The following is a 26610-nucleotide window of genomic DNA, read 5'->3' as shown; positions in this document are numbered from 1 at the left end:
TCCAACTGGCACAGCCTCTCCAGCTCTCAGCTAGTTGGCAGGACCCACCCTCCGTTCCCAGCACATCTTTGGTGCAGTGATTCCAGCCAGTCTTGCTCCCTGGAAGATGGTCAGCGTCCTCACTGTTTCCCTAGCACAGGGGCATGGGAGAGAGAGGAGGCAGCTGGCTAAGGCCAGTACGACTTCCCTGGTGCTTTGCTATAAAATGGTCTGGATTGTGTGTCTCTGTCCAGGATAAGTCTTTATATCCACACTTACTAGATTAAATAGCTTTCGTTTCCTTTTATATCTGTCTACATTTCCAGGACTTTTATGTGAAAGTGCCTCAGATCCAGAGGCCAGGATGGTAGGAGTCTTCAATCCCAACTTGATATCAAGCCTAACATTATACAAAAGTGTCTAGCGTTTGTGTCTTAAATAACGTGAATGTTCATTTGTTTCTCGTGTAATGGGGTGCCCAGTCCAGAGACCCAGTGTTCTCCCGTCTTTTGGTCCCAGTGTCCCTTAGAATGTTATTCTTGTCCTCATGGTTGAAGCTGGATCACTGTCTTTTCCCATGGAGAAGCGAAAAGAAAATGGAGAGAAAGCAACTTCATTTTTAAGGACATGAAGCAAAAACTCTTCTTTACATTTTCACTCCTGATGGCTCAAACCTAGTCATAAGGCTACACTGTGTGACTACAGGAATGCTGGGAAATGTCATCTTTAGTTGGCACAGCTGTCAGTGCAGGGCTGAGAGAGTCTTAAGGCCCATGGGGCCTTTCTCAAGGAGCAGGGGCAGGCCCTGGGCGACTCAGGCCGTCAGGAGTTGAGAAGTGGCACCCCAGCCTGGGCCGTGGAGGCACACTCAGACATCACTGCTGCTCTGCTTGTTGGCGGAGGTGGGACTTGAACTGGACCCAAGGGATGCTGGAAATTTGGATGAGTGAAAGGAGGCAGCGTCACATGGAGCCACATTACAGAAGGCCTCAGAACCCTACAGAAGGTGAACAGATGCAGTGGCTCCAAGATGGGGGCCAAGTTCACCACATAGTCAGGATATCTACAGGAGGCAGGGGCACTGTGACAGACCACCTCTGCAAGTTTCTGAGAAGTGAGTGTGCATCAGAAGTACTTGGTCCTTCTGTAAGAACTAAGGAACTCCAAGCAGCAGTAAACTCAAAACTCAGTGGTTTTCAAAGAAGCATGAGTAAATTAAGCAATCTGAGAAGGATTTCTGATGAGAGGTACCATGTTTGGGAAGGAGACCCTGACTCTTTGCAGACTACCTTTGGTGCCTCTATGACCAAGTCCTGACAGATGGAGGAGGGCAAGCAAGCTACATGGCAAACCGATAGGAGAGCCCATCATGTGCCCTGTGCTGCCTCCCTGCATCCCAGCAGACTGCCTGCCTCCTGTTGCTAGGGCTGGTGTTGAGCAGCTTACACACCAGTGTGTACCAGGGTTCCTACAGAAGGCCTGAGTACCTCCACCTACCCACCAGTGTGGCCTGGCCACTTGCTGCTGAAGTCCATGCTGATTTGCTTGGTGGCTTGGCCAATTTTTTTTTTTTAAGATTTTATTTATTATTTGAGAGAGAGAGAGAGCATGAGCGGGGTGGAGCAGCAGAGGGAGAAGCAGACCCCCCGCTGAGCAGGGAGTCTGCCGTGGGGCTCAGTCCCAGAACCCTGAGATCATGACCTGAGCTGAAGGCAGATGCTTAACCAACTGAGCCACCCAGGCGTCCCTCGGCCAATATATATATATATATATTTTTTTTTTTTTTTTTTAAGATTTTATTTATTTTTTTGAGAGAGCGAAAGAGCACAAGCAGGGGGAGCAACAGAGGGAAAGGAAGAAGCAGACTGCCTGCCAAGCAGGGAGCCCAGTGCGGGACTGGATCCCAGGATGCTGGGATCATGACCTGAGCCGAAGACAGATGCTTAACCATCTGAGCCACCCAGGTGCCCCTGGGTCAATGTTTTAAATATCACCTGGCTGCTAAACAGATGTCTTCAAGCAGGACTTGTATGGTTGCAAGAGACACTAACCCAACAGGAACAAGTCAAGGCTAACGGGAAGTGGATCAAGGCTCATGCTGCACAATTATGTGGGAATAGCAGGGGTGACTGCTTCATCCAGTGCCTGCCCCTCAGCTAGTTGGCTGTGCCCCACAGAGTTGGAGCTAGAGCCGGTGAGGATGTCTCAGAAGAGGGAGCGAGGCATCCAGTGCCCACTGTGCTCAGACCTCACTTCATCAAGTCATCGCACTCCTGGTTGTTCAGTTTCCTTCACACTCCACCACCACCACCACCACCAAATGCACAAGTCTTTCATTTTTTTTTTTTTTTTTTTTTTTAAAGATTTTATTTATTTATTTGAGAGAGAGAGACTGAGAGAGAGAGAGCATGAGAGGGGGGAGGGTCAGGAGGGTCAGAGGGAGAAGCAGACTCCCTGCCGAGCAGGGAGCCCGATGCGGGACTCGATCCAGGGACTCCAGGATCATGACCTGAGCCGAAGGCAGTCGCTTAACCAACTGAGCCACCCAGGTGCCCACAAGTCTTTCATTTTAATTAAAAAAAAAAAAGGCACTTCCCCCCAGGCCGATAGTCTCCTGACTCACTCTCCCCTCTTCCACCCTTCATCCCCACAGATTTCTTTCTCACCACTCTGTGTCCACTAGTCCCTCCCTTCTGACTTCATCCTCACTCTGTAGCCTCTGCTGTTCCTCTTTCTCCTTCCCCAGAGACCGGGCATTCCTGCGGTCGGTATGTGGCGGACCCTCAGCCCTTCTTCAACCCTGAGCTCCCATCCTGGGCTCCGGGGCGGCATATCCTGCTGCCTGCCAAGTGACTATATGGGGTGACCCACGCACACCTGCCTCACACTCCCACCACCCAGAGGTTCACCCGGTCTCTCCAGAGTCTCCCGTCCCTTCCTGCGGCCTTCCAGCATTCTCTGCACCTCTCTCCACCGGCAGTTCCTGTGTTGACTCTTCTCCGTTTTTGTTCCTTACGTGGGAGCACCACAGCTGCCCTGTGCACAGACTCTGGCTCACTCACTGTCATCCTTCACCCAGACCATCTGATCCGGGGTTTGTGCCCCTCTGCTCCAGCAGCACGTGAGCACTCAGCTCTAGGCCTCTGCTTTCCCAGCTGACTACAAGCAGCTCCCAGACGGATAAAGTCCTATCCTCAGGGCCGACCATTAGTTGGAGCTCAGTGGTGAACAAATGGCTTTCTGTGCCCTGCTGAGAGGGATAGGAGGATGAATTTCTGAGTCTGTAATCTGGAAGGGGACAGCAAACGTTCTTGAAAAGCTCCGGATGTTGCCAGAAAGGAACCAGAGCGTCCCCTGGGAAGCTTAGTTCTGGTTTGGATTTTTTAGGAAAAACCACAAATTACAGAAAAAATAAGGGCACCCCATTCCTCTTTTAAAATAAACACAGGGGACTTTGAATAAAACATTCTGTAAACCCAAACCAGAACTAGGCTAGTTTATTGAACTCAGTCATTTTCACTAAACCACAAATGTTTCCCTAAAAATTACTTGGTTAACCAACACATATAGGAACAAAGTGTATTTCCCAAAACAATTTAACTGAATATACAGTCCACACATGGCTTCGGGTCCCTGCTAGAGAGAAGTCATTTTGGAAGTTCCTGTGTGCCTTCGTGGCTGGGCAGCTGAAGTGCAGGCGCCTGTGGGTGACTGTGGTGCCCGTTAGGCCATCCCCTCCCCCATCTCTGCCACAGGATTTGACGCACCTGCTCTCCTAACAACTGGCCACCCCACGCCAAGCCTGACCCTGGCCCTTGCATTTGCTGTTCAGCCCAAATGCGGAGATTGGCTATTAACCCTGTAAACAGGCCTCTGCCCTCCCCCTGGCCCCCAGGCTAATAGCTGGTGGGAGAAAGCTGAGCTGACGCAGATTGAGAGGTGGGGGCACGTTTTGAGTGTCCTAGATTAGCTGTGCCCAACTCCATGAATAGTCCTGGGTTGAGCACAGGGGAAGGCTTGGAACCTTGAGAGGCAAAACTATTCCTACCCCCTGCTCGTTCATAGGCCCACAGATGCTGCACTGCCCCCTTAGCTGGGCCCCGGCTCATGGGCCTCCCGGGAGGAGAGAAAAACCACCTGGGGATAGGTGTGCCCGACCCAAACCTGCCTGCATCTGGAGTGACCCAGCCCTGGTGCCCAGGTGTGTGGATGAGGACCGCTCCATCAACCCGGTTTACAGTGTGGCAAACAAGCCCTCAGGCCCTCATAGTTTCTCCCAGACCGCTTCACAGGTTGCTGGGCTCCCCACTCAGGCTGCCAACTGTGTGGGACGCAGGGTCCCCAGGCATTGCAGGCCACAGTTTACTTTTTGGGTCAGAGAAGACTGAACGCTTTGTAGGTCAAAGGGCAGGAGCTTGAGGATGCCTCCTGGGAAGTGGGAAGAGGATTCTCGAGGGCCTGGCCAGGCTGGAGCAGGAGTCTTATCACTTCAGATCCCTGGGAAGACGGAGAGGGAGCTATCTGTCTGGTGACCCTAGGGCCACTGGCTAAAAATACACTAGGAACACACACTGGTAAGGGAAGGGTGTTGGGTGGCAGGCTGCCCCCCTCCCTCTCTGAGACGTCACGGGAGTGCGTGGACCAGGAACAGGGTGGAGTCAGCTGATCAGTAAATCCCAGAGCTGGCTGGCTGGGGGTCCTACTGTCACCTGGAGGAGCCACCTCAAGGAGCCTCCTCATCCACAGCTATCCCTCGGTGAGTGAAGAGGCTGCTCTCCCCAAGGGCTGGGGCTCCTGGCTGGAAGTCTGTCCTGGGTGTGTGGCATGCTGTTCCTCTTCTCCCTCCCAAGTCCCTGTCCTACCCATGAACCACGTCCCAGGAAAAAAAAGCAAAACAAAACCTTTCCCTTTCTCTCCCCAACGCTGTTCCTCTGCCTGCTGCCTCTAGTATAGGAGGGACAAGGGGTAGAAGCACTTGCCCCTGTCACCACCACACATCCATTCCACATCCCCACCTGCCATGGAAGAGAGATGGCAAACCACAGAGAACAGAGGCAGCGGGCCATGCACCAGGTGCCCCAAATGCCCTTACATTGCTGCTACTCTTGGGAGAGCTCCCCTTACCCAGGTCTCTGTTCCTCTTTCCAACCTTCTCCCACTTCTGGAATCCCTGGAGGGATAGGCCTGATGGACTGAGGAGGGTCCTCAGCTGGCAAGGCTGGGATCCTCTGTACCCCAGGGGGCTCTGGGGAAGGCTAGCTGCCAGGAGCCTTTGGGGTGCAGAGATCCCTACAGTCCTGGGATGAGGAGCAGTGGCAGAAAAGGGAAGGGCCTTAGGAAACAGTAAAGCTGCCGCTGAAGTGCCAGTTGTCCGAGGGGGCCCTGAAAGAAAAGGAAGGAGGTATGGATGGAAGTGTCTCGTCTTGAGTGCTGTCCACTCTCCATGGGAGCAGCCCTGCCATGGCCAGCTGCAGGCTAGGCTTTCTGCTGCTGCTGCTGCTGACCGTCCACCTTGGATCCTCGAAGGCTCAGCACTGGTCCCATGGCTGGTACCCTGGAGGAAAACGAGCGTCCAGCTTAGCCCAGCACCCCCAGCACGCCCCAAGGCTCCTAGGTGGGTTAAGGGTCTCCCCAGCCTAAGTGGGAGGAAGAAGGCACTGGCTGGGGATCCTTCACCTCCTGTGAGCCTGGAGTGTGAGTAGTGGGCAGGCCGCAGCCTCAGCTCCTTCCTGAGGAAGGGTCCTGGGTACCCCAGCAAGCAGCCCAGACCAGACTGCCCATGACCTCCCAAGCGATGCCCTGGCTCCCCCCAAGAACAATGTGCTCTGGGAGGGCAGAACCACAGGCTGGTGGCCTCTCTGCCGGAAGCAGCACCTGGTGCAGACACTGCTGGTAAGTAGAGGGAGAGGCCCGGCCTTGGCCAGCAGGGGCCATTGGGACTAAGGACTTGGGCGCTGTGTGGACAGAAGAGGGGGGTAATGAGAGAACACGGAGACCCCCCCTGCCAAGGCACGCCCAGGCACACACACGATGCTATCTGCTATCCTTCCTATTTCCCAGAATTGTAGACAATTTATGATAAGATACTTAAGTTAAAGTAAAAGATTAAAAGTCACTAGTGGAGTGGAGATAGTTGTACTGAAAACCTCCATAAATAAGACTGACTGTAGTGGGGTCCTCCAGGCTTCTTTCTTGTCAAGAGAAGCCAGTGTGTCTGGAGGTGGGCAGGCCCTCAGTGGAAAGAGGTGAGGGGTACACCAAGAACCAGGTGGTCACTGACATGCACTAGGAATGACAGTCATTGCAGAAGATCGGTGTGCAGAGATGGATTATTACTATTTTGCAAATTTAAAGTGCACCGGAGAGTGGTAACTGAAGAAGTTGTAAATTCCTGTAAGGCAAAAACTTACCACCTAATTAAATCGGTGTGAGCTCAGGTTTTTACAAACCAGGTGTGTTAAGGGTGGAGCACACCCAGGGAGCTACAGAGCCCCCAGCTGGGTCTTCTAGCTGGCAAGGGGCGTCCGCCTGGCGGCAGCATCCTCCACCACAAAACCAGGTCAGGAGGGGTGGGGGCGGACAAGGTCGCAGCCGGGCGGCCAGGTGACAAGGGCGTCCGCTGGAATGACCACCCCCTCCCCCCCGCAGACCGGACGTAGAGCGCCGCGCCCTGTCGCCCTCCAATAAAGATGTGAAGTCCCTGACGCTGCTGCCTCGAGTTCTCTCCTCTGTTCCTTCCTCGCCCACCCTCACTAAGACCCTATCCCGCGTGGAGGTTGGAGGGACGTGGGCCCGGCCCGCGGGCGGGAGGGACACGGGGGAGGGTGGGGCGGGGCGGGGCCGATCCCGCTGGGAGGGAGCAGCCAGAGCCAGTGGGCCTGGGGCGGACGCAGAAGTGTGCAGGCGAGCGACCCCCGAGCGGCCTCCAGGGGGTGGGAGGCGGGGCCCGCGGACTACGCGTCCCGTGGTGCCCCGCGGTCGCTTCCGGGTCCCGCGATGCCCTGCGGCGCGCCGGACGCTGAGCGGCCTGGGCCATGCTGCACGCGCTGAGAGTCCTGGGCCGGGGGTCCCTGCGGGGGCTTCCGGCTCCGCTGCTGCTGCCCGTGCGCGGCCGCAAGACCCGCCACGACCCTCCGGCCAAGTCCAAGGTCGGGCGCGTGGCGACCCCGCCCGCGGTGGATCCTGTAGAATTCTTCTTGCTGACGGAGCGTTACCGGCAGTACCGCCAGACGGTGCGCGCCCTCAGGTGTGTGTCACAAGGGGGAGGTGGCCGTCGGCGCCGTGGGCGGTGTATCGGAGCGGGCGGGCGTACAGGGTGCCGACTTCGGGCGCGTCTCCGCCCAGGCTGGAGTTCGTGTCCGAGGTGCGGAAGAAGGTGCACGAGGCCCGGGCCGGGGTCCTGGCAGAGCGCAAGGCGCTGCAAGATGCCACCGAGCACCGCGACCTGATGGCCTGGAACCAGGCGGAGAACCAGCGGCTGCACGAGCTGCGGTGAGTGGGCCGGGAGGCGGGGCGGGCCGCTGGCTGGCGCCGGGGAGACCCAGCCGCGCTCAGGGTCAGCCTCTTGCCCCACCCCACCCCAGGTTAGCCAGGCTGCGGCAGGAGGCGCGGGAGCTGGAGCAGCGGCAGGCGGAGGAGAAAGCCCGGCGGGCCCGAGAGGCGGAGGCCTGGACGCAGCTCAAGGAGCAGGAAGTGCTGCAGCTGCAGGTGAGCCGCGTCTCCGCGGGCGGGGTTGGAGGCCGGGAACTCCGCCTGGGCGCGGCGCAGTGGGGCACCCCCTACGTGCACTGAGCGAGCGAGCAGCCTTGAGTCTTGAGAGTTAGGTAAGGATTTGGGAGAGGAGTGCAAGGAGAGTGGCTGGCAGGCGCAGAGACCCAGAGGTGAGAGTTGTTAGAAAAAGTATTCCAGGAGCTAGGTGGTGGTAAACCCACATCTGTGGGAGGGACTCCCGTTTCCACAAGGAGTTCGGATTTTGCTTTGCGGGTGATAAAGTCATTGAAGTGTTAATATTCTGGGCTAGGATGGCAGGTGTGAGACAGTAAAAGCAGAGAGACCAGTTAGGAGTGATCCAGCAAGAATGGATGAGGTCTGAATTAAAGTAATAGAGGGAGGGACGCCTGGGTGGCTCAGTGGCGTATGAGCGTCTGCCTTCGGCTCCGGTCATGATCCCAGGGTCCTGGGATTGAGTCCCCCATCCAGCTCCTTGCTGAGGGAGGAGCCTGCTTCTCCCTCTGCTTCCCCTGCTTGTGCTGTCTCTTTCCCTCCCTCCTTCCCTCCATCCCTCTCCCTCTCTCTCTGACAAATAAATAAAAAAAAAATTTTTTTAAGATTTTATTTTTTTTGACAGAGAGAGACACAGCGAGAGAGGGAACACAAGCAGGAGGAATGGCAGAGGGAGAAGCAGGCTTCCCATGGATCAGGGAGCCCCATGTGGGGCTCGATCCCAAGACCCTGGGATCATGACCTGAGCCGAAGGCAGACGCTTGACGACTGAGCCACCCAGGCATCCCTAATAAAAACTTTTTAAAAAAATTAATAGGGCGCCTGGGTGGCTCAGTTGTCAAGCATCTGCCTTCGGCTCAGGTCATGATCCCAGGGTCCTGGGATCGAGCCCCGCATCCGGCTCCCTGCTTGGCGGGAAGCCTGCTTCTCCCTCTCCCACTCCCCCTGCTTGTGTTCCCTCTCTCGCTGTGTCTCTCTCTGTCAAATAAATAAATAAAATCTTTTAAAAAAATAAATAATAAAAAATAAAGTAATAGAGAAGGACAAGTTTGAGAGAGATTAAGAGGGACATTGAGGCAACATTGAGGAACTGATTCCACCCAGTGGGACACGAGATTGTCACAACTGGTGTGCTTGGAGTTCTGGCTGAGATGTCCAGTGGATAATTATCTCAGAAAGAGGAATATGGTAAGGCTGCCTGATGTTCTTCCACGGGAAGGTCATCAGGGCACTCACAGAGGACCTGGGCTCCAAGCATTTGTCCAGGGGGGGAGAGCTGGAGCCTCTCAGTGGGCTAAAGGCCAGCAGGTATGTGCTTCCATTCATCTGGCCTTCTGTCTCCCAATAGGAGGAAGCAAAAAATTTCATCACCCGAGAGAACCTGGAGGCACGGGTGGAAGAAGCTTTGGACTCGCCAAAGAGCTACAACTGGGCCGTCACCAGAGAGGGCCTGGTGGTCAAGCCACAGCACAAGGGCTCTTAAGGGCCCAGTAAGGACAGTGCCCACCCAGGGACCATGTGTGTATGGGGGTAGGAGGGTCGGGCCTGATCTGCAATAAATCTGTTGATGTTTCTTATGAAGAAAGAGGCTCAGCCTGTTCCGGTGTAGCCCTCACAACCCACCACTTGGTCAGAAATTCCCATACACGGTGTCCTCTTCTGCACCCATGTACAGCTCAGCAAAGCACCAGACCTCAGAGGTTCCCATCTCACAGAGGAGCAGAATGGACCATCGTCACCTCAGGCAACCGGCTCATCTACTAAGTGTCATCAAGGACAAGGACAGTGGTTGGCAAATTACAGTCCTTGGGCCCAGTGTGGCCCGCTGCCTATTTTTGTAAATAAATTTTATTGGAACACAGCTATACTCATTCATTGACTACTTTCACGCTATGATGGCAGAAACCAGTAGCTGCAACAGAAGAAGTTTGCCAACTCCTGATCTAGACCTTTAGGACTCCAGCCAGAGTAACCAGATACCACCCAGGACCTGAGATACATGCTAACCACTGGCCTGCTTCTGCTTGACCCTGCGATTTGCCCTCTAGGGTCTGGTGTGCCCAAGACACAGAAGGCAAGGAGGAGACCCCATTTCTTTGGTGGCCCTTTCCACCCATGACTTCAGTGACCCACATGTGCCCTGGCACTGCCTGCTCCTTTGGACCACACACCAGATTGGTACTGGCAGGGGAGGCCTGGTTGACCTTTACAAGGTCAGTGTGGCTTACCCAGCACTCGGACCAAACCCTACGGGTGCCAGAAATACTTGTAACTGAAGTTCCAATAGAACCCTAATCATTAACCTGATGGCCTCAAAAACCCCAGGGCCTCTTCTGATTTTTACCTCAAGTTCCAAATATGTTTTGGGTCTGCTATACACAATGTGAGCCTGGACCTCTTAGAGAATCTTCTCTTGCCCAAGGCCCCACTTGAGCATAGTAGATTTGAGGGCTACCCAATAAATGCATCTGGTAGGCAATACCCAAACATAAGTGCTTTCACCAAGATTTGAAGAGGCCTACCTACCATGGTTTGTGCACTGTGAGGGTAGATTGAGGGACAAGTGTGATTTGTGTTTCACCTAGGGGGAGAAGTATGCCGACCCCCCAGGAGTTTTGCTGGGTAGGCAATTTTTCCTCGGGATTTATCTCCCCAGTCAAGCATAGGTGTTTTACACCTGGATTCCTGCCCCTTCAAATTCTCCAAGATAAGCAACATGACATCGATGAAGTAGACCACCATGATGTCCTGGGGCGGGTGGTCAAGGTCTTGAGGATTAGGTTGTGCAAAACTATAGAGTGGTTGGGGCGCCTGGCTGGCTCAGTTGGTAGAGTGTGCAACTCTTGATCTCGGGGCTGTAAGTTCAAGCCCTACAATGGGTAGAGAGGTTACTTAAAAATAAAATCCTTAGGGCACCTGGGTGGTTCAGTTGGTTAAGCAACTGCCTTCGGCTCAGGTCATTATCCTGGAGTCCCGGGATCGAGTCCCGCATCAGGCTCCTTGCTCAGCAGGGAATCTGCTTCTCCCTTCGACCCTCCCCCCTCTCATGCTCTCTCTCTCTCTCAAATAAACAAATAAAATCTTTAAAAAATAAAATAGGGGCTCCTGGGTGGCTCAGTTGTTAAGCGTCTGCCTTCGGCTCAGGTCATGATCCCAGGGTCCTGGGATCGAGCCCTGCATCGGGCTCCCTGCTCAGCGGGAAGCCTGCTTCTCCCTCTCCCACTCCCCCTGCTTGTGTTCCCTCTCTCGCTGTGTCTCTCTCTGTCAAATAAATAAATAAAATCTTTTAAAAAATTTAAAAAATAATATCTTTAAAAACAAAAAACTGAAGGGGTGCCTGGGGGGCTCAGTCAGTTAAGCGTCTGCCTTCCTCTTGGGTCATGATCCCAGGGTCCTGAGATCGAGCCCCACATCGGGCTCCCTGCTCAGCCCTCTCCCTCTGTCTGCAGCTCCCCTTGCTTGTGCTCGTGCTCTCTCTCTCTTGGTCAAATGAATAAATCAAATCTTTGAAAACGAACTGCAGAGTTGTTCACCTCTTGGACTGGGCGGCAATGGTTTACGGCTGCGGGGCGGGGAGCAAACTGCTTGTACTAGTCCAGGTGGACAGGAAACGAGAAGAGCGCATTGGCCACATGAATGGGCACCGGGTGACTCCTTGATCTCTTCTGTCAAGGAGACCACACTAGACCTGAGTAAGCTTAAGGTCATTCCCCATACTTTTCCAGTAAATTCCAAATTTTCTGTGTGGAATACAGTTACAGGTATCCGATATTCCCTGAAATCTTTGGGAGGTTCCCCCTGAACTTAACCCCGTGGTTGTGTCCCTGACACAAGTACAGAGGTGACAGGCCCCCTGGGAAACAAGACCCGCCGACTGCGGGAATCAGGGCCGTTCTGAATTCTGGCAGGGAGTCGAGCCTGGAACTCTCTTGCCTTCCCAAAAAGGAGATCAAAAGCAATAATTACAACCCCAAATCCTGAGACCAGCATTTCTCTTATCGGTTGCTTCAATGAATATTTCCTCAGTGCAGGTAAGAAAGTGCATAATCCATAAATGTGTACATCCCTGTCAAGAAACAGAACACGGGGGGCACCTGGGTGGCTCAGTCGTTAAGCGTCTGCCTTCGGCTCAGGTCATGATCCCAGGGTCCTGGGATTGAGCCCCACATTGGGCTCCCTGCTCAGCGGGAAGCCTGCTTCTCCCTCCCTCTCCCACTCCCCCTGCTTGTGTTCCTGCTCTCACTCTCTCTATCTCTGTCAAATAAATAAATAAAATCTTAAAAAAAAAAATATATTGCCAGAGACTCCTAGGTTATTGTCATAATGGAAGCCAGCTGGCGAGGAAGCCTGGGAGCGTGGTGTGCACACCTCCAGCCACCTGTGGAGCTGAGGCTTCTGGATGAACAACCTGGAAGCACTGTTTCTCACAACTTACAGTATTTTGAGCAAGATAGGCAGAAATGTTTTGCAGGGACTTCTTAAAAATAAGGTGAAATGAACTTTGAGACAGTAATAGATTCTGACAACTAGGGATTTATATTTTCTGAAATTCTGTAAAAATTATTAATAGCTACATCACTCGTGGTTTTTTGTGTTTAAGGGGGTGGGGGAGGGGCAGAGGAAAAGGGAGAGAGAGAATCTTAAGCAGGCTGCACACCCAACGCGGAGCCCAACAAGGGGCTCAATCTCACATCTCCCTGAGATCGTGACCTGAGCCGAAATCAAGAGCCACACACTTGGGCGCCTGGGTGGCTCAGTTGGTTAAGCGACTGCCTTCGGCTCAGGTCATGATCCTGGAGTCCCGGGATCGAGTCCCACATCGGGCTCCTTGCTCGGCGGGGAGTCTGCTTCTCCCTCTGCCCTTCCCCCATCTCATGCTCTCTCTCTAATAAATAAATAAATAAATCTTAAAAAAAAAAAAAGTCGCACGCTAACTGACTGAGCCCCCCCAGGCGTCCCTTGTCTTTTTGATTCTAGCCATTCTGACAGATGTAAGGTGGCATCTCATTGTAGTTTTGATTTGCACTTCCCTGATGATGAGTGATGCTGAGCATCTTTTCCTGTGTGTTGGCCGTCTGTATGCCTTCTTTGGAAAAATGTTCACATCCTCTGCCCATTTTTAATCTGATTATTTGGTTTTTTGTGTTGTTGTTGTTGTTGTTGTTGTTTATTTTAATGAAACTAGAGAATGGCGTCAGGTCATACCATGGACCAAGAAGAATTACTTGCCAAATACAGTCAAATTGGGAACGAATTGCTGGAAGAGGCCAAGATCTGACCTGCAGCTCCCCTTATCTCCAGCAGAGGGCAGTCTGATCAAGACAGTGACACGGCCCTCCAAAGGGTAAAACTTGACCACTGTAGTCCCTGACTCAGGAAAGTTCAACTTTACAGTGGTGTTGTGCAGCAATACACATTCAGTAGAAACCGTGCTTTGATTTTTGAATGTTGATCTTCTGTCGGGCCAGCGACACGCAATCCGACACTCTCGTATTGCTGGGCAACAGCCGTAAGCTTTCCCCTCCCTCTGAAGTTTAGGTGCCCGTCTGGGTGCTTCTGCTTTGCTGTCAGTTTTGCGGCCCTTCCTGCAGCATCAGGGGGTGGGGAGTGGGAAAAGGGGACTTCGTCGCTCTCCCTGACTTTAGGAGACAATTTCCCTGCTCCTCAAACCAGAGAGGACTTCTCTTGGAATCATTTCTGTCCACATCTGGTGCTCGCTTTGCTCCTGGCTGGGCAATACCAGAGGGGAATAAAATGGTCCACTCATCGCCCCGTTCCCGGAACTTCAAATTCCACTCTCCCACCCCCCACCCCCCCCACCCCGCCTCCCCTGACGGCTACCATTTACATTTCGGAGTCCTCATATAGCCACTCCATGCATTTTGTCCAAAATTAATAGCATACTAACATTTAGTGAGAGAGTCAGGGTGGAGTATACTTGTTTCATCGTCTGCAGAACAAGAAACTTCTTTTATTTTAAACTTTTTAACTGAAATATACATGCTTAAAAGTGCACAACTCAAATATATTTAGCTAGTTTTCACAAAGTAAGCCTACTGCAAAATCAACACCAGATCAAGAAATCGAAACATCGGGGACACCTGGGTGGCTCTGTGGGTTAAGTGAATGACTCTTGATTTCAGCTCAGGTCATGAACTCAGGGTCATGGGATCCAGTGTGGCGGTGGGTTCCAAGCTCAGCAGGGAGTCTGCTTCTCTCCCTCTCTCTCTGCCCCTCCCCCTTCCCGCTCTCTTAAATAAATAATCTTAAAAAAAAAAATCGAAGCACCTCTCATGTCTTCCCAAGCAAGATCTCCTGAGGAGAGCCCTTCTCCTCTCACTTCTTTTGCGTGTGTGTGTTAAAGATTTTATTTATTTGAGAGAGAGAGTGCATATGCAAGAGCAGAGGGAGGGGCAGAGGGAGAGGGAGAAGCAGGCTCCCCACTGAGCAGAGAGCCCCAATGATGCGGGGCTCGAGCCCAGGACCCTGAGAGCACGACCTGAGCCGACTGAGCCACCCAGGCGCCGCTCCTGTCACCTCTAACACAAGTTGAGCGTGCCTCTCTTTGAACCTCATATAAATGAAATCACACCTTTCTATTCATACAGTCTTCCACTTAACACAGTGACTGTGGGATGTCTTCACACATAGTAGTAGTTTGTTTCTTTTCATTGCTTGATGGTGTTCTGTTGTGTAAATTTATTTAGTCCACTTTTCTTGTTTCCAGTTTGGGGCTGTTACAAATAGTGGCCCCGTGATAAGCACTCTTGAAGGTCTTTTGATGCTCAGGCGTAGGTTTCTGGAGTGGATGTGCTGGGTCATGTGGTAAGTACATGTTCAGCTTTGCTAACACTGCCAAAGAGATTTCCCAAGTCTTTGTACCAGTTCACATCCCGCCAGTAGTGAATGAAAGTTCCTGCGGTTATGTTTTCACGTGGTAATGCCAGCCTTTTAAATTTTAGCTATTCTTGCAGGTGTGGGTCTCCTTGTGATTTTAATTTGAATTTCCCCAATAACTAATGGGATAAGTCCCTTTTTGTTTTTATTGGACAGTTGTATAGCTTCTTTTAAAAATTTTTTTTTTAATTTTTATTTAGGTATTTGAGAGAGGGAGAGAGAGCATGAGCAGGAGGGAGAGGGAGAGAGAATTTGAAGCGGACTCTGTGCTGAGCTCAGAGCCCAACATGGGGCTCAATCCCATGACCCCAAGATCATGACCCAAACTGAAACCAAGAGTCGGACACTCAACAGACTGAGCCACCCAGGCACCCTGTACAGCTTCTTTTAAAAAAAAAAAAATTTTTTTTAAGTGTACTTAAGTAATCTCTACACCCAACATGGGTCTTGAACTCATGATCCCCACATCAAGAGCCGCTCCCTCTTCCCATTGAGACAGCCAGGCGCCCCTGGACAATTGTATAGCTCCTTTTGTGGTTTTCTCTTGGCTCATTTGTCTTTTTTAGTTATTTATAGGAGTTCATTTTAGACTGTGACTATGAGCCCTTTGTTGAGTGCATATACTGTGCTAATAAGAATGGTTTGATCCACAGGGATCTTTGGGATATGTACTAATTGGTCATGGGTCTCCCAGGACTGAAATAATCAGGAAGCCCACTAAGGTCCCACTTATTCTAAATGACCAAAATACTCCATGTGTGGTGAATTGGGGCCTAACGTGCACCCCTGCAATATAGCATTGTAGGCCCTTACCCAGTTACCAGACCTGTTTTCATTCATGGACCAGAGCCGCTGGGATAAAGGAAAAACCCTGCAATAACATTATATATTTGTACTATAAATCTTCCTCCTATCGTTTGCCAAAGAGACCTGTTACCTGTGACTGGAGTAGGGAAGGAAAAATGCCCAGACCTTCCTGGAATTTCTGGCTACACTAATCCCCAGGAACCCAGAGTTCCACTGGGGCCCAGTGATCAGAGCCAAAGCTTGCTGCAGTCTGGAGATGAGTAGGACCTAGGAAGCAGAAAGTAGCCTCATGCCTTTATAAAATATATGTGTGTTGGCGGGTGAGCGACAAATCCCATGAAAACACAAAGGCTTGCCATGTCAGTGACATTTCTGGGAATCACTGGTCTGGGGCATGCTGGGATGTCCTGTCCAAAGTGAAAGCATTCTCACGCTGTGCTGATAGGGAAAGCTAAACATACAAAAACTCTTGAATCTAGCAATTCCACCGCAGGTATGTACCCAAGAGAAATGACACTTATGTCTGTCAAAAGATGTGTAGAAGAATGTTCATAGCAGCATGATTCATAAAAGCTAGAAACTGAAAACAACCCAAAAGTCCACCAACAGAGTAATGGACAATCAGATTCTAGTATATTCTTACAACTGAATACCAGTCGGCAATGACAAAGAATTGAGCCAGTGCTGTATGCAGCTGCTCGGGTGAGTCTCTGTGAGACTGTGTAGATCACAGGAAGCCAGACGTAAACAGTACCTACTCTACGATTACATCTAGATGGGTTCAGAAACAGGCAAAATTAATCAATTATGATACTCACTTATGATATTAGGCTAGCGGCTGTCTCAGGATGCTGAACAGGAGAGTGCATGGGGAGTCTCTTAGGGTGCTGGTCATTGTGCTGTCTTCATAGTGTATCAATAGGTAAAAATCCGGGGCGCCTGGGTGGCTTAGTTGGTTAAGCGTCTGCCTTTGGCTCAGGTCGTGATCCTGGAGTCCTGGGATCGAGTCACGCATTGGGGACCCTGCTCAGTGGGAAGCCTGCTTCTCCCTCCGACCCTCCCCCCTCTCGTGCTCTCTCTTGCTCTCTCTCTCACTGTGTCTCAAATAAATGGATAAAATCTTTTTTAAAAATAGGTAAAAATCCATTGAACTGTACACTTAAGATTTGTGCACTTTATGTAAATTTTACTCTGGTAAATGAAAGTGAAGGAAAAAAGTATTTCCCATCCCGAGGACAAGATGACATAGTGAGAAGTGACTGCATAAATGTGTTGGCCATGAAAGTAGAGAGGGCATCATAGGAATGCCTTCTTTATATAAATATGTGTGTTGCTTTTATAGTTAACTACCCCAAAAAATGACGGACAAATTGCTATACCTTGCACCTTTTTATTCCTGAAAAGGGGACGCAGTGCACGGTGACCCTCTGGATTTTGGAGTCCACATTGGCCACCCTTGAATGGGCTGCTCTGACCCATCTCCCAGGAGCAGAATGGCTGTGGGCTCTGAGAGTCATCTAGGGCGAGAGGCCACCACGGGCGATCTGGCTGCATGCCGACAGGCACTTCTGCCTTTTACGCCTCATGACGCAGAGGGCCCCTCCTGCAGAGGGCTCGAGAGATGTCCACAGTTGATCAGAATGCTGGGGAAGCCTGCGGCAAGCTCCAGTGCGATCTCACATCAGAAGACCCTAGGGTTTTATTTTATTTCATTTTATTTTATTTTATTTATTTTATTTATTTTTAGAGAAAGAGAGCACATGCGTGTAGAAGGGAGCAGAGGGGCAGAGGGAGAGGGAGAGAGAGTCTTAAGCAGGCTCTACACCCAGCACAGGGTCGACATGGGGCTCGATCTCACGACCCTGAGATCATGACCTAAGCCAAAATCAAGAGTCAGATGCTTAACCGACGGAGCCACCCAGACGCCCCAGAAGTCCCTAGGGTTTTAGAACAAAGCTATAACCCTTTTTGACAAGTCACTAGCTCCTTTTGAAAAACAGATCTTTGGGGATGCCTGGGTGGCTCAGTTGGTTAAGCGACAGCCTTCGGCTCAGGTCATGATCCTGGAGTCCCGGGATCGAGTCCCACATCGGGCTCCCCCTACGCTGTGGGGAGCCTGCTTCTTCCTCTCCCTGTGCCTGCCACTCTCCTGCTTGTGCGCTCTCTCTGTCAAAGAAATAAATAAAATCTTAAAAAAAGAGAGAGAGAGAGAGAAACAGATCTTTCCCAGTCCCCCAGCCCTGTTAGAGACTGCCTGATGTTGAGACTCCAGGTGTGTATCAGTTAGCTTATTCTGTATAACAAACCACCCCAAACCTCAATGGTCTGAAACAATAAATATTTATTACTGCTCGTGAGTCTATGTGTGCATGATTCTTCTGCTCCTGTCTGGGCTCACTCATGCAGCTGTGGGTTAGAGAGCAGCATGTGCAGATGGACTCCTCCTGAACCCAAGCCCCGTCCTCAACTCCTATTTGTGATCTCATGGGCAGTCTTAGGTGGCTAGTTGACCAAAGAGGGGGAAATGGAGTCCTGTTTTCAGACGGCCCGTAATGCCGATGGCACCTGGCTGTGGTGCTGTTGTCTTGCTCACGAGTGGCCCTGAAGGACGGGGAGGAGATGACTTGCCTCAGCCAGCAGTCCTTCAAACACAGCATCACAACCCCTCTCCCGGAACCAGACAGAGACAGCCTTAGGGACGGACAAGTAGCTACAGATTTGGCTGCGTGATAAGTGCTGCTCCACCCACTTGTATGCTCTCTCTCTCTCTCTCTTTCTCTCTCAAATAAATAAATGAAATCTTTAAAAAAAAAAAAAAAAAAAAGATTACTGCTCTACAGTATTCTATTTTATCTTTTTTTTTTTAAAGATTTTATTTTTGGGTAATCTCTACACCTAGTGTGGGACTCGAACTCACAACCCCGAGATCAAGAGTCCCCTGCTCCACTGACTGAGCCAGCCAGGTGCCCTTATTTTATTTGTATTCCAGTATAGTTAACATACAGTGCCATATTAGTTTCAGGTGCACCATATAGTGATTCAATAATTCTATACATTACTCAGTGCTCTTCATGATAAGTGTCCTTTTTTAAAAAAAAGATTTCTATTTATTTCTTAGAGAGCATGAGTGGAGGAGAGGGGCAGAGGGAGAGGGAGAAGCAGGCTCCCCACGGGGCAGGGAGCCCAATGCGGGGCTCGATTCCAGGACACTGAGATCATGACCTGAGCCGAAGGCAGATGCCTAACGACTGAGCCACCCACGCGCCCCCTATTGATATTTTTATTTATTTTTTAAAGATTTTATTTATTTGACAGAGACACAGCGAGAGAGGGAACACAAGCAGGGGGAGTGGGAGAGGGAGAAGCAGGCTCCCCGCGGAGCAGGGAGCCCGATTTGGGGCTCGGTCCCAGGACCCTGGGATCATGACCTGAGCTAAAAGCAGACGCTTAACGACTGAGCCACCCAGGCGCCCCCTATTGATATTTTTATAGGGATTGCTTTAAATCTGTAGACTGCTTTGGGGAGTATGGACATTTTAACAATATATGTTCTTCCAATCCATGAACATGGAATATCTTTTCATTTGTTTGTGTCATCTTCACTTTCTCTTATCAGTGTTTTATCCTACAGTACACGCTCCAACCATGTTGGTCCAGCCCACTGTCATCCCTCGCGGGGATTGCTCCAGGAACCTCCTCACTCTCACCTTTGCCCTGCAGTCTTTTCACAATAGCCAACGTTGTCCTATAACAGGTAAATCCAATCAAGTCACTCCTCTATGCAGAGCCCTCCTGGGTCCCCATTTCATTTGGCCCTATGTGACCCCGTCCCACATTACCATTCTGACCCCAAGACTTTGGTCACTCTGCTTCCTCCCCTCTGGCCTCCTTGCTGCTCCTTGAACATGCCACACACATTTCTGGCTCAGGACCTGTGTGCTTGCGATTTCCTCTGGCTAGACTACTCCCCTTCCATGACAAGCAAAATTCTAAAACGACCCCTGTGATTCTTACTCCTGGTAGCGACACCTTTGTGGAATCTCCTGTTGCATATGAATAGGACATGTAACTTTATTTTTTTTTTTAAGTTATTATTGGGGCGCCTGGGTGGCTCAGTCGTTGAGCGTCTGCCTTCGGCTCAGGTCATGATCCCAGGGTCCTGGGATCGAGCCCCACATCGGGCTCCTTGCTCGGCGGGAAGCCTGCTTCTCCCTCTCCCACTCCCCATGCTTGTGTTCCTGCTCTCGCTATCTCTCTCTCTGTCAAATAAATAAATAAAATCTTTAAAAAAAAAAGATATTAAAAAAGTTATTATTTATTGGGGCGCCTGGGTGGCTCAGTCATTAAGCGTCTGCCTTTGGCTCAGATCATGATCCCAGGTTCCTGGGATCGAGCCCCACATGGGGTTCCCTGCTCAGCGGGAAGCCTGCTTCTCCCTCTCCCATTCCGCCTGTTTGTGTTCCCTCTCTTGCTGTCTCTCTCTGTCAAATAAATAAATAAAATCTTTTTTTAAAAAGTTATTATTTATTTATTTTAGAGAGAGAGAGAGCATGCATGAGAGCAGGGGGAGGGGCAGAGGGAGAGGGAGAGAGAGAATCCCAAGCGGACTCCGAGCTGAATGTGGAGCCTGACACGGGGCTTGAGCCGATGACCCATGAGATCATGACCCAAGCTGAAATCAACAGATGCTCAACCAACTGAGCCACCCAGGAGCCCCAAGGACATGTAACTTCCTTCTAACCAATAGAAGATTATGGTGAAAATGATGAGGTATCACTCCCATGATTATACTATATTATAAGGTAAAGGTGAAGGGATTTGCAGATGTACTCAAGGCCCCAATTATCCAAATTAACCAGTTTCACTTTGAGTTAAAAGACTAGTGGATATTTCACTATGTTGTACACCTGAAACTAACATAACATTGTGTGTCAACTGTACTCAAATAAAGATATTTCAAAAAAAAAAGAAAGAAAAAGAGCAATAACAAAAATGTCGGTCCTGGTGGGCCTGGCCTAATCAGGTGACCCCTTTAAAAGAGGCTTCCCCATGCTCAGAGACTTGAAGTACCAAAGAGTCTCTCTCCCTCTGGTGCTTGTCTTGAAGAAGCAAGCTGTGAGTTCTACAGCTGCAAGGAACTGAATTCTGCCAACAATCTCCCAGGCTCCGGGACGGAAGGCAGTCTGGCTGACATCTGGACCTGACCCGCTGTGAGACCCCGAGCAGAGGACCCGGCTGAGCCGTGCCCAGACCCACAGAAACTCTGGGGTAACAAGTGGGTGCTGTTTTAAGCTGCCCGACTTGTGGTGATTTGTTATGTAGCAATAGAAAACAAGTCCACCTTTCAGATATCCATCTGGCTTGTTTCCTTAGGTCCTTCAAGTGTCAGCTGTCACCCTCACAAGAGGCCTGCACTGAGCCCCCTGAGAAAAACTACAACATGCCCCCCCTTTCCTCCATTACACTGACCACCTCCTAACCTACTGAGATGTGTTTATTGCTTGATGCCTCCCCCACCCTACTAGAGCGCAAGCCCCCGAGAGCAGGGATTTTTGTCTGTGTGGGTCACTGGTGTCGCAAGCACCTGTGCTGGGAGCCCGTGCGTCTTCAGATGAAGAGCCCCTGAACAGCTGATGGAGTGCCAGCCCTGGGGGGCCATTATGCTACGGTAATTTATGTGCATGTGTTAGCTTGGGTGAGGTCAGTGTGCCCCACAGACAGGCAGGAGGCCTTTCTGGGGCTGCCTCTAGGGTCAAGCCCTTGGCCTTCTAGCCCGACAATGCCAATGAGCTGATCTGCGCGAGAAACAAGATGAGCTGCTGACGGGGAATCAGGTCAGCCTGACCAGCTCCTCAGTGCCGGGCAGCTCACATGAATGGCTCAGGGTCAGCCGGGCCCTGTGACCTGTCCAGCCCCAGCGGCCGCAGCACCCTCTTTGAGGAGGGTCAACAAGAGTGCCGCAGTGGCCGGGGCCATCCCAGTCAGTCTCCTCTTCCCGGAGGGCGACAGCTAGGGACTGGCCCTGCTGAGTCTGTTCCTTCTGACACTGGCCTCCTTTCTTCTGTGCTATTGCAAGATGGGCTCCCCCCGGGGAGCACTCGGAGGTGGAGTTTAACCTGCAGGAGGTTTATTACCAAGGGCCCTGGGGACCCATAACTGTGAGAGGGAAGGGGCAGAAACAGGATTAGGTAGAGGGAGAACTTCCATGCGGGCCTCAGTTGGCCCTATGGGGAGTTCAGAGCTGAAATAGTCCTTCATAGTTGCCCACCATGGGGCCAGAACAGGTATTGGATGTGAGCCACCAGGGAAGGGTGTGACCTTGGGCCAGGGCACTCTCTGAAGCTGAGGCAGGCCCTGGGTGGGCTGCCAGCCAGACTTTATCGGCTGAGCACACTACCAGCTTCTGGGGGCAAGTCCCTTCCTTTTTTTCCCCTAAGATTGATTGATTGATTGATGTAATCTCTACACCCAGTGTGAGGCTCAAACTCACAACCCTGAGATCATGACCTGAGCAGAAACCAAGAGTGGGACTGAGCCACTGGCATGTCCCTTCTTGAAGGACGACTGGTGCTGAGCATCTCCCTGTTCGGGACATTGACCAACATCCCCTCCACTGAGGCACTCTTTCTTTTATTTGTAATTATTTTCATTTTAAGATATATTATAAATGTGGGGCACCTGGGTGGCTCAGTCGGTTAAGCGTCTGCCTTCCACTCAGGTCAGGATCTCAGGGTCCTGGGATCGAGCCCTGCACTGGGCTACTTGCTCAGCGGGAAGTCTGTTTCTCCCTCTCCCACTCCCTCTGCCCCACCCCCGTCCCGGCTCCTGCTCACTCTCTCTCTCTCTCAAATAAAGAAATAAAATATTTTTAAAAAGATATATTAAAGATGCAAAACAAAAAAAACAAAAAACACCACTCTTTAAAATCCATAAAGCAAAAGACGTAAGATTACAAAAGAAACCAAGTGTATTCATATTCAGGTATCAAAATGTTAAAACAAATATGTGATATAGTCACAAATATTCTTCTTTACTTAAAGCATTAGATATTGGGGCGCCTGCGTGGTTCAGTCGGTTAAGCGGCTGCCTTCCGCTCAGGTCATGATCCCAGAGTCCTGGGATCGAACCCCACATCGGGCTCCCTGCTCAGCGGGGAGCCTCCTTCTCCCTCTCCCTCTGCCTACCACTCCCTCTGCTTGTGTTGTCTCTCTCCCCCTCTCAGAAATAAATAAATAAAATCTTTAAACAACGTTTAGAGACATTTGCAATAGCTGTAACATGATAGGAGAATATCTGTCATTTTGATGTATGACAAAGCCACATGGGTTGCAAATTCCACTGTGGGTAATTGCCCACCTCACAGTCGAAGCGAGGGCTAAATTTCAGTTACAGGTTAGAGAAAATAAAGATCTTTCCCTGTACGAGTTCCAGGTGCAGGGATGTGGGTGTGGGGGTGAGGGTGGAAGGTGGGTTCCAGGAAATTTGGGTTCAGGCAGGGGAGACCTCCCTCACAAGAGAGACCAGGCTGCCGCGCAACCAGCCAAGAGGCAGGGGGGAGTCCTGCTGGGCCTGGCCTGGCCTGGGGGGGGGTCCAAGTGTCTGCCGTGTAACCCCTCCCCCACATACTGGGAGTCCAGCTACATAGTCCTTGGTTGGGCCGCAGACCCCCAGACTCCCTGTCCCACCCCAGGGGGGCCCAGGCCACCGCCCAGGCCACCCGCCCCCGCACGGCCTCGCCGTCTGCCTCCCCTGCACCCAGTCGGTCAGCCGATGCAGTGACCGTGACCCGGCCAGGCCCCTGCAAATGAGGGGGCGCGCCGGGCGCCCAGGGCCTGACCCGCGGCGACCCGCTGTGACCAGTCATGCGGCGGGCCGCTTAGACAGTGCTCCGCCCGCGCGGCCCTGGCCATAAAAGGGCCGGTCCCGGAGCCGCAGCCGCAGCCGCCGCCGCCCCCGACCCCGCGCGCCCGCACCATGGCCGGCCCCGGCCTCGCCTGCTGCCTGCTGGGCCTCCTGGCGCTCACCTCCGCCTGCTACATCCAGAACTGCCCCCTGGGCGGCAAGAGGGCCGCGCTGGACCTCGACGTGCGCCAGGTGAGCCCGGGCCGCGGCCCGCCGCCCCTGCCCGCCCCGCCCGGCCCGGCCCGCGGGGCCCGGGGCCTCTAGTGGACGTGCGCCCCCTCCCGCGACCGCGGCCCCCGGCCTCGCTCGGCCCGCGCTCACCCCCCGCCCTCCCGCCAGTGTCTCCCCTGCGGCCCCGGGGGCAAAGGGCGCTGCTTCGGGCCCAGCATCTGCTGCGGCGACGAGCTGGGCTGCTTCGTGGGCACGGCCGAGGCGCTGCGCTGCCAGGAGGAGAACTACCTGCCGTCGCCCTGCCAGTCGGGCCACCAGCCGTGCGGGAGCGGGGGCCGCTGCGCCGCCGCGGGCATCTGCTGCAGCCCGGGTGAGCCGGGGGCCGGGGCCGGGGCCGGGGACGGGGGGACGGGGACGGGAGCCGGCGGGGCGGGCGCTGACCCGGCGTCTCTCCTTGCAGACGGCTGCCGCGCCGAGCCCGCCTGCGACCCCGAGGCCGCCTTCTCCCAGCGCTGAGCCCGATGGCCCCGACGGTGGCGCAGCCACCCCCAGAAATAATGAAATAAAATAAAGCAGACTTTTCCCCCTCCAACTCGACTGGCGTCTTGGTGTCAGAAATGGGAGGGAGGGCGCTGGGGGAGCCCCGACGGTGGCGCCCGGCGGGGCCCGCGTCTCTGGCTCCGGGCGATTCAGAGCCGGAGCGCCGGGTGTCTGAGCGCGCCATTCCTGCCGCCGCAATCCCGCAGCGGGTGGCGAGGGAGGGAGAGGGTAACGGACCCCAGCTTCCCGCTCCAAACAGAGCTGGGAACCTACAGCAGGTGGACTTAAGAGGAACTTTCAAAGAACCCAAAGGATAGGGCGGGGTGAGCCTGATAGGGACGCAGACGAAGAGGGGGCAGGCCAGTGGCGGGTGAATGACTTCCGTACATTTGGAAGGAGGCTTGAGCCCCACCTGAGGGCCTGGTTTGGGGCCACGGCTGCTGAAGGGCCTTCACGTGTCCAAGGAGCGGCACTCCGGGCCACTGGGGCTCAGAAGAGGTGGCCAGGCCGCCGGGCACCCGGCAGGCCTGCTCCTGCCTCTGCAGTAGAGGAACTTGCCAGGGCTGGGGACCCTGCAGGACAGGGGGTCCGGAGAGCCCACCGCTACAGAAATGACCTCAAAACGCAAAAGCCGCCCACAAACAGAATCCTCAACCTATTTCTCATCTGTTCCTGGACCAAAAACCCTCTTGGGAATCAAGAGAGCCTATTTCGTCTCCCCCAGAGCATGCTGTCATTCACTTACCCATGCCACTGGGCAAGCAGTTTCAGAAGGTCCGTGGCCACACTCCCACGGCAAGTAAAACAGGAACAGATCACTCTCTGTTAGGGAGAGAAAAGGTAATTTCTACGGCTTTCTCTCACACTGGAGGATGCAGAGCAGTATGTGGAGAGAGAAAAAATATGCTGAAGAGGACTGTAAGATTTTCTTTATATAAATTACAGAAACAGGCAAAACTAAGCTATGGTGCTGGAAGTCTTGGGTTGGGGGGGTGACTAAAGGGGGTCCGAGGACAGCTCTGGGTGCTGGTCATATTCTGTTTCCTGGCCTTCGAGCTGGTGAAATAGGCGTGTTCATTTTCAGAAAACAACACAGCGTGCACGTGATTTGTTGACTTTTATATGTATATTATATGTGAATAAAAGGTTTTAAAAATGAAAAAAGATCATTACTGCAAGATGTATGGAGGGAATAGAGATGAGGCATTTGGGGTTTTTAAGTGCTTATCATTTTATTTTTTTTAAAGTCATCTCTACATCCAATGTGGGACTCCAACTCATGACCCTGAGATCAAGAGTTACATGCTCCACGGACTGAGTCAGCCAGGCGTCCCTGAGATGAGGCTTTTGAACACCCCAGTGACCAATAGCAACCTGGACTATAGTTCCTTTTTTTTTTTTGCTTTGCTTTTTTTCTTGCTTTTAATTTATTGATTTGTTTTGTTTTAGATTTCACATATAAGTGAAACCATACGGTGTTTGTCTTTTTCTGTCTGACTTCTTTCCCTTCACCTAATACCCTCTAGGTCCATCCGTGTTGTCGCAAATGGCAAGATCTCACCCTTTTTCGTGGCTGAGTAATAGTCCACTGGATAGACTGTGGTTCTTGCTGAGGCCACGAGAGCAGCCCCTCCTCCAACCCTGCATCTGGGGGGGGATTAGTCACCCAAAGGGACACGAGATGACTCAAAGCGGAGTCCCGTTCAAACCAACTATGGTGAAGCATGTGAGGCACATCAGTGAGTATTTGAGGTTGGTCGCAGAGTTCTGTGTCCCTCAGAAACCACACAGCCGGGGAGGACTGCAGTAGACGTGACCGTGCTCCTCAATGACAGACTTGTCGTGACGGGTCTGCGCTTTTCCAAGCTGGAACATCCACCATCTGCCTTAGCAGGAAGTCCGGGATCTCCCCCAGCACCTCTTTCTCTCCCCTGAGTGTCTTGGGGTGCCAGCCCAGCTGTTCCCCCCCGAGGAGCGAGTTCAGGTCCCCTCACCCACTCAGGCACCCACGTCACTGTTCCACTCCTTCCCTAGAATCCAAAGGTGAACAGTATTTTCTGGCCCCAAAACACAGGGTCGGATTGACACGGCTTTTCCTGGGTATGTCCCAGAGGTGACATCAAGCTGGGTCCAGTGGCCAGACCAGCGCAGAAGCGAGCTTGCTGTCATTCTTCCTTCTTCTGGCTTGCGGAGTCCCACAGCCTTTGGTCCTTGTTGGAATGACTCCTTCAAACCTCCAAAGTGGGGGCACCTGGGTGGCTCAGTGGTTAAGCGTCTGCCTTCGGCTCAGGTCATGATACCAGGGTCCTGGGATTGAGCCCCACATTGGGCTCCCTGCTCGGCGGGAAGCCTGCTTCTCCCTCTCCCGCTCCCCCTGCTTGTGTTCCCTCTCTCACTGTGTCTCTGTCAAATAAATAAATAAAATCTTAAAAAAAAAAAAACCCTCCAAAGTGCTTGGGGGCTTGTCCAGGGTGGTGGTTCCCAGCTCCCACTTTGCATAGCTTTGTTCTTTGTCCTTCTACTACCTGGAAATGAAATTCCTAGAGAATATGCCCACCTACACACAATTTCAAAAAACATATTATTAGTCTG

General features: G+C 52.2%; 3 protein-coding genes across 3 annotated transcripts; all 3 read left to right on the top strand.

Annotated features, from left to right (window-relative positions):
* The first annotated feature begins 5431 nt into the window (after window positions 1-5431).
* LOC118536458 (progonadoliberin-2) lies at window positions 5432-6259 on the top strand. The gene is made up of 2 exons (XM_078057022.1): window positions 5432-5593; window positions 5714-6259. Exons 1-2 carry the CDS (start codon window positions 5440-5442, stop codon window positions 5920-5922), a joined length of 363 nt encoding a protein of 120 aa, XP_077913148.1. The 5' UTR covers window positions 5432-5439; the 3' UTR covers window positions 5923-6259.
* A 693-nt stretch (window positions 6260-6952) lies between these two features.
* Window positions 6953-9562, top strand: MRPS26 (mitochondrial ribosomal protein S26). Its single transcript, XM_036093244.2, has 4 exons — window positions 6953-7225; window positions 7324-7470; window positions 7563-7686; window positions 9050-9562. Exons 1-4 carry the CDS (start codon window positions 7014-7016, stop codon window positions 9182-9184), a joined length of 618 nt encoding a protein of 205 aa, XP_035949137.1. The 5' UTR covers window positions 6953-7013; the 3' UTR covers window positions 9185-9562.
* A 13798-nt stretch (window positions 9563-23360) lies between these two features.
* Window positions 23361-24065, top strand: OXT (oxytocin/neurophysin I prepropeptide). The gene is made up of 3 exons (XM_036093168.2): window positions 23361-23499; window positions 23647-23848; window positions 23939-24065. The coding sequence occupies exons 1-3, from the start codon at window positions 23380-23382 to the stop codon at window positions 23992-23994; spliced, it is 378 nt and encodes a 125-aa protein (XP_035949061.1). The 5' UTR covers window positions 23361-23379; the 3' UTR covers window positions 23995-24065.
* The last annotated feature ends 2545 nt before the right edge of the window (window positions 24066-26610 follow it).

This window comes from Halichoerus grypus, chromosome 10 (genome assembly GCF_964656455.1).
Source record: "Halichoerus grypus chromosome 10, mHalGry1.hap1.1, whole genome shotgun sequence".
Taxonomy (NCBI): domain Eukaryota; kingdom Metazoa; phylum Chordata; class Mammalia; order Carnivora; family Phocidae; genus Halichoerus; species Halichoerus grypus.
This window is presented reverse-complemented; position numbering and strand designations above follow the sequence as displayed.